The sequence below is a fragment of the Saprolegnia parasitica genome (genome assembly GCF_000151545.1).
Source record: "Saprolegnia parasitica CBS 223.65 unplaced genomic scaffold supercont2.101, whole genome shotgun sequence".
Classification (NCBI taxonomy): Eukaryota; Oomycota; class Saprolegniomycetes; order Saprolegniales; family Saprolegniaceae; genus Saprolegnia; species Saprolegnia parasitica.
Genome location: NW_012156495.1, coordinates 89,606 through 95,952, shown reverse-complemented (window position 1 = coordinate 95,952; position 6,347 = coordinate 89,606). Strand labels below are relative to the sequence as shown.

The following is a 6,347-nucleotide window of genomic DNA, read 5'->3' as shown; positions in this document are numbered from 1 at the left end:
AAGATCATTACTGGTAATCCACGCCGGCGCCATAGTCCGCCATGATGCAAGCCACGTGCGTGCAACTCGGTGGCATGAGCGGATCTGCCTCCGGAGGCAAAAGGCGACGAGACTCGGCGCGGTGGCACTCGATGAGCTCGCAACCTCCGTCCGAGAAGCTCCGCAAGCGCGACGAGCCGCTCCCCGTGCTCGACGCCGACGTACTCACGACCGCATTCGAGCCGACGCTGCTCCAGTCCGAGGCAGAGGCCCTCGCGATCGCCGCCGAGATGGGCGCCGACTTTTACAGTGAAGTGAGTGTGCTCTACAACCTCGTCTCGGACATGCGCGTCCCTTCGGACGAGGCCGCGACCATGGACATACTCATGAATCGCCTCGAGGCGCACGTCCGTGACGACGACGCCCGCGACGCCGAGAAGGTCCACAACGTCTACCAAGGCATGCTCCACGTCTACGTGTATTTATACCGGGTGCATTTGCGCCACTTTGCTCAGCTCGAAATGTCGGGCCACCTGACGCTGTGTTGGCGGCGCCTCATGGCCTTTGCGTCCGAGTACCGCGTCCTCGACTCGACCGTGCTCCAGAAGATTTACGACTTTGTCATGAACCTCGTCGGCCGGCCGCTCTAACAGTCGCATCGTCGTAGTCGTCTTGGATGTGTCTCTACTACCTTGTACGAGGGTCCTCACTCGTACTACCCAAATCACTTGTCCTTTAACTGCTTTACTTGAACACGTTTCGTGGTTGTCTAATACTCGTGCATCTTCTCTGTCTCGGATACTTGGCGTCGAGACAGGGTCTCACAACGCTGACGCCAGCAAGTAGTAGCCAAGACCAGACATGTTTTCTCGTGTGATAAGACGGAGCGTCTCCGTGCGTGCGATGGCACCACGCACAAGCTGTCAGGGAGAATAACGCCAGTGGCACAGTCGTGATCCACTTACTGGATAAGACATGCTTGTGCTTGAACTAACATTTTGCTCCCGTATCCGCCACAACTGCTTGGTTCTCTGTCACGTGTAGTTGGTCGCTCTCTCGCCCTGCGCGACTAGAAGCATGCGGTGTTGGGAAGACCCAAATTTTGAGGTGAGTTCTCGTCGAGGCTATGTATGTTTAGTTGGAGTGCATCATATTAGTGAAAGTCCACATCAAGCTGAGCTGAATACTCATTTAAGTGTAGCGATTCAGATGAATTTCATTTGCACTCGCATGTCGTTGTTGCTGCTGCTAACTACTCGACGCTACATCTTGTTGAGGTTGCTAACTGTATGAGTGTATTCTGGAAGCATCAGATCCTTTTGACTACATGGTTTTTGCGGGCCGACTAAAGCCCTTTCAGAGTAGCTGATTGAAAAATATCATGTGCTTCCGACTCGACTAGTTGCTCTACTGCTGCAAATTTGAAAATGAAGTTGCCGTGATCAGACACCGCCCACCATCGGCTTGCTGACCATTCAAATCGCATCTATGCATTTACGAAGGTTTCTAGAAGACTCTAAAAATACGTACTGTGTTGTGATTGGCTAAAACACTACAGCCCTACCCGCTCTTTCGACTCTTCAGCATTCGCATTCGTTGTTCCAAACTATGTATTATCAAAGGTTTATGAGAGAATATGCGCAGTTATTATATAATTTACAAAATACGATTCGTACAGGGTATGGATTGATAGGGAATTTGGTGCATATTCAAACGTGGCGGCACCAGAATCGAGCGCGCGAAACATGGAAACGATCTTGGCGGTAGGATCAGGAGCCTGCGCGGGCCATTGCACACCTCGTGTATGACAAAATACTGTCATATAAGACAAGTTGACCACTCGTTAGGTCATCCTCCACTTGCTGCTGCATCAGCAAGCATCTATGATTGTTGTCCGGTCGAGTTGCTAGCGACGCAGACCGTGCGTTGATGCACTGGGACTCGAAATTTTGTCGAGTTCTACTTCCTCTTTGTAAATTAGGTACCATGTTATATAATGCAATCAATGACATCAATCCTTGTTTGTATACAAAAACGATTCGACTCGGACCCGTCGTTGACCGACAACTAAAATGTCAAGGACATGATTGAGAAGACAGTGTCTTTGTGACTATGGCAAGAAGGCGCTGGTCTGTGTAGTACGTTTGCAAGTGGAAGACTACCATGTCGCCTCGAGATGCAGCCACCTTGTTTGGTTTTGTGCTTGGCACGGCAACGACAAGCAGTCGCCGCCGTATCCGGTGCGATCCAAAGTATCCGGAAATCCTAGTTTCAAGAAACGGCGAAAAAGGGCGGTGACATGGCCAAGGCGACGTCGACAAGGTACTCTGCATCATCATCATCATCGTCTCCATGGCCTGCTCGTAGCGTCCGCCCATGGAGGAACGCGTACCTCCACTTCGCCGACGGCAAGCGCGTCGAGATCGTCCAGGCGCACCCGGCGTGGGGCAACGACGCCATTTCGCGCGAGCTCGGGCGGCTCTGGAAGGCGCTCTCGCCCAGCGAGCGCGTGGTGTGGACCAACCTCGCCGCGTATGACCGAGCGCGCTACTTGGCCGAGACCCAAGTCGCGTCGGCACCGTCGCTCTTGGACATGGATTTGCAGTCGTTCTTGCTGACGTCGTCGTCGTCGACGACGGGCTTGGACGATGCCTTCTCGGCCTTGGACGCACAGCCCACGTCGCCGGTGGTCGCGTCGCTAAAGCACAAGCACCCGAACCGCGCGTTTTTCTACTTTTGGCGTGCGCAAAAGGCCGCCGTGCAGGCCGCGCACCCGACGCTCCTCCCTCAGTCGCTCGGCAAGGAAATGGGCCGGCGCTGGCGCGCGCTCTCTCGCGACGAGAAGCAGCCGTGGATTGCGCTCGCAGCTGCCGAGGACGCGGCAGCAGAGACCTTGCCGAAGGATGCAAGAGCCCCCAAGACGCCCAAGCACGCGTTTCAGCTGTTTCTCGAGCATCGGCGGTCGTCGCAGCGGCATCTCTCGTACAATGCGCTCACAAAGGAGTCGGCGGTGCTCTGGCGCGCCATGTCGAGTGCGGAGAAAGCCGACTTTACGCGCTTGGCTGAGCTCGAGCGGGCCCGGTACGAAGCCGAGATGCGCCGGTACGTGCCGATGAGCAAGGGCGTTAAGAAGCGCGCATCTACGCCCCCCCGCACGGTAGAACATCGGCAACGCCCGCATCTTACGATATGCTGTAGGCCAAAAAAGCCAATCAGAAAAGGACCAAGTACCCCAAGTCGGCGTTCGTATACTATGAGCTCGAGAACCGCCGGCGGTATCAAGATCGCCCGTACAACGAGTACATGGTTGCGATTGCGAAAGAGTGGCGGGAGCTGCCCGAGACCGCAAAGGCGACCTGGCGGGCGATGGCGCGCGACGACGTGCGGCGCTACGAAGCCCAGCAGGCCGAGTCGGACGCCGGCGCGACGACGCCGGAGACCATGGTGCGCTCTCAGTCAACGTTGAATGCCTCTCATATATCCGCGGTCTAGTCGCTCAACGGAGCATCGCCGCGCGAGACGTTGCCGGTGCGACTGGGGAAGAAGCAAATGACACAATGTGTCGGTATGTAGGGCCCGCTGCCCACAGCAACGTCGGGCTTTGCTCTCTTTGTGCATGCCAAGAAGCACGAGCTCCTTGCGATGGAGCCGCACTTGACGCACAACGATGTCGTCCATAAGGTTGGTTCCATCGATTTGATAGTACCCGTGGTGATCGAGCGGCGTAGGCAAGCAAGCTTTGGCGGTTGCTGTCGCCGAATGAAAAAGAGGTACGCGCTTCGTCGCGGACGAAGGAGGTTGATGGGATCGTGGTAGCCGTGGCGCAACCTTGTGAAAACGCCGGCCAAGAAGGTCGAGCTCACGACCCTCGACCAATTGAACCTCATGGAAGGCCTCTGGGACGACGAGGCGCATCCAGGTGACGACAGCATCGACATGTTGGACGAAGAGACGCTCGCGGGCCTCGCCAAGGGCCTGTGACCGTTGCCTCGCGTTGCTTTCCATCTATCGCACCATATAGTCATTTACCGGGTTGCGCGTTGAACTGCAGCGGAAAAATCCGAGACGATGCATGCATAACAGTTGGCCCTGGCCCTTGGTCGTTGGAAATGAGCTATTACGTACTCGTACGGAGAGATCCATCCCTCTGCAGAACAGCACTGGAGCCATTGCGTCAACCACGGTACTAGAAGGAACGAAACGTGTAATAGTAGGAGGCAGAGGTACGACTACGCCGACATGATCTCGTTGAGCGCAATTTGGACATCGCCGTTGGCGCGCTCAAGCGCCGCGATCGCCACGTCGTCGACCGCGTCGGGGAGGATGTCGCGGATTGTCGCAAGCTCGTACGTCCACTTGGCTTCGACCGGCGGCGGCGGCGCCATCGTTTCCGCCACCGCGGGTTTCTTCTGGAGGCTCTCAACCAAGTCCTGGGCATACGCCGAGACGCCAGTTGCGACGTTGCGCAGGTTGACCTTGGTTTCTTCGACGAGCTTGTCGACTTCAATGTCCTGGAGCGACTTCTTGGCGCTCGCCAACGTCGACTTGGACTCTTCGATCGTCTTGGCGTAGGCGTGGTTGATGGCGGCGCCCGTGTCCTGCACCCACGGCTCCTGCTTGACCTTGTCGAGCGCGACGGAGATGGTCGCAAACGCCTTGCGGATGCCTTCCGAGACGTTTTCGTGGAGCGTCGCCTCGGTCTTGGAGACGGCAAAGAAGCGCAAGCTTCCCGCACTCGCCTGCGTCGCACACGCCGCGTCAAAATCGGCGGCGCTTGCAACGTTGGCAAAGGTCGCGTCCGGCGTCTTGTACTGGAGCACGAACGTGCTAGGCGGCAGCTGGAACGTCGCCTCGAAGAGCGCGACGAGGTCCTCGTAGCCAAAGGCCGCGAGGTCGATGCGGATGCGGTGGATCTCGCCCTTGAAGCCAATCTTGAGCGCGACCGTCGACGCCATATCTCGCTGCGTTTTGGATTGTTCGTTCTGCAACGGCAATGTGAGATTTCGCGCGATGCCATTGGCTAAAATTCGTTCGCACCGCCTTTCTAGATACGGGCGGGCGCCTCGCTGGCCGGGCAACGTTGCTGCATGCTCTTCTCGAGGCAGCAAGGCGCCTTCAGCACTTCGGCAGACGTTTATAGACTCCAACCCGTATCCTTGTTGCAGAGCATCGAGGCGCGGCGCCGGGATCGAACCCATGACCAGCGTCCCGAGCTGTGATTGGCTACGGCAAACGGCCAATTCGAAATCCGACCCCATCGTCGCCAGCATGTCGGTCTACGAGAAGACGCTGATCCCGCCCTTGAACTTCTCGATGGTCGACTCGGGCGTGTACCGGTCGGGCTTCCCGAACAAGAAGAACCACGCGTTCCTGCAGCAGCTCGGGCTGCGCTCGGTGCTGTACCTATGCCACCAGGAGCACCGCCCCGAGAACCTCGTCTTCTTTGAGGAGAACGGCATCCAAGTGTTTCAGTGCCCGATTGACGGCAACAAGGTGCGCTCTCTGCACCTGCATTGTGCATTCACGGACGAGTAGGAGCCCTTTCTTGGCATCAACCCCGACTCGATGAACACGGCGCTGACGCATTTGCTCGGTGCGCATTGCATGTTTGTAGCATGTACTCAAGGAGCTGCATAGACGTCCGGAACCACCCGATTCTCGTGCAATGCACCAAGGGCACGGTACGTGACGCGTCGTCGTCGACGTGGTGCCCATATCGATGGTGCTAGCATCGCACGGGCTGCGTCATCGGCTGCCTCCGGAAGATCCAGCACTGGTCGCTAACGTCCATCATCGACGAGTACTGCCGCTTTGCAGGGCCGCGCATGCGCCTCCTCGACCAGCAGTTCATCGAGTTCTTCTCGCCCGTGATCGAGTACGACGAGACACACGCACCGCGGTGGCTTTACTAACTACGCATCTCCAATCCCAACGACGCGGTAATGACTGTGGCACACGTGATTACGTTGGTGTGCACACATGGACAAGAGAAACAATCGAGCTATCGGCATCGCTACGTTCTTAGATCTGCGACACGAGCTCGATGCGCTGGTTGTCGTTGCCGGCAATGCACGCCCACATCTGCACGTTGTGGTGCGGGTCCGTCGGGTCCACGTCCAGACACTGCCCGATATGCGTGGCGTGCTCGACCTTGCCGCCGACCACGCGCCACTTTTGGTTGCCATTCGACGCGTCGCAAGTGTACGTGTGCACGCGGAGGCGGCCGTCCTGCTTGAAGGCGTCGAGGCACTGGCCGTTGCTGACCGCCTTGATCTGCTGCGTCGACGCGTCGACCTCGAAGAGCTCGTTGACGTTGAACACTTGGCCGTTGGCGTACACACCCGCGTTCCACGTCGGAGAGGTAGAGA

At 57.3% G+C, this 6,347-nt stretch overlaps 5 protein-coding genes across 5 annotated transcripts in view; 3 read left to right on the top strand and 2 right to left on the bottom strand.

Moving 5' to 3' along the window:
- Positions 1–131: 131 nt before the first annotated feature.
- Positions 132–737, top strand: SPRG_13698 (hypothetical protein; the record flags this gene model as incomplete). Its single annotated transcript, XM_012352550.1, has 1 exon — positions 132–737. The coding sequence occupies one exon, from the start codon at positions 132–134 to the stop codon at positions 627–629; it is 498 nt and encodes a 165-aa protein (XP_012207940.1). The 3' UTR covers positions 630–737.
- A 1,541-nt stretch (positions 738–2,278) lies between these two features.
- Positions 2,279–4,011, top strand: SPRG_13697 (hypothetical protein; the record flags this gene model as incomplete). Its single annotated transcript, XM_012352549.1, has 7 exons — positions 2,279–2,301; positions 2,347–3,136; positions 3,178–3,423; positions 3,472–3,507; positions 3,553–3,660; positions 3,708–3,749; positions 3,796–4,011. The coding sequence occupies 7 exons, from the start codon at positions 2,279–2,281 to the stop codon at positions 3,958–3,960; spliced, it is 1,410 nt and encodes a 469-aa protein (XP_012207939.1). The 3' UTR covers positions 3,961–4,011.
- A 197-nt stretch (positions 4,012–4,208) lies between these two features.
- SPRG_13696 (hypothetical protein) lies at positions 4,209–4,934 on the bottom strand (the record flags this gene model as incomplete). The annotated part of the gene is made up of 1 exon (XM_012352548.1): positions 4,209–4,934. One exon carries the CDS (start codon positions 4,932–4,934, stop codon positions 4,209–4,211), a length of 726 nt encoding a protein of 241 aa, XP_012207938.1.
- Positions 4,935–5,247: 313 nt separating this feature from the next.
- On the top strand, positions 5,248–5,891 carry SPRG_13695 (hypothetical protein; the record flags this gene model as incomplete). The annotated part of the gene is made up of 4 exons (XM_012352547.1): positions 5,248–5,472; positions 5,515–5,572; positions 5,617–5,660; positions 5,709–5,891. The coding sequence occupies 4 exons, from the start codon at positions 5,248–5,250 to the stop codon at positions 5,889–5,891; spliced, it is 510 nt and encodes a 169-aa protein (XP_012207937.1).
- Positions 5,892–6,000: 109 nt separating this feature from the next.
- SPRG_21328 (hypothetical protein) overlaps positions 6,001–6,347 on the bottom strand; it is a gene marked incomplete at both ends in the record, with an annotated part of 2,150 nt that continues 1,803 nt past the window's right edge. The window contains one exon of the mRNA XM_012352565.1: positions 6,001–6,299. Coding sequence (XP_012207955.1) covers positions 6,001–6,299 — 299 coding nt within the window. The remainder of the gene's footprint in view (positions 6,300–6,347) is intronic.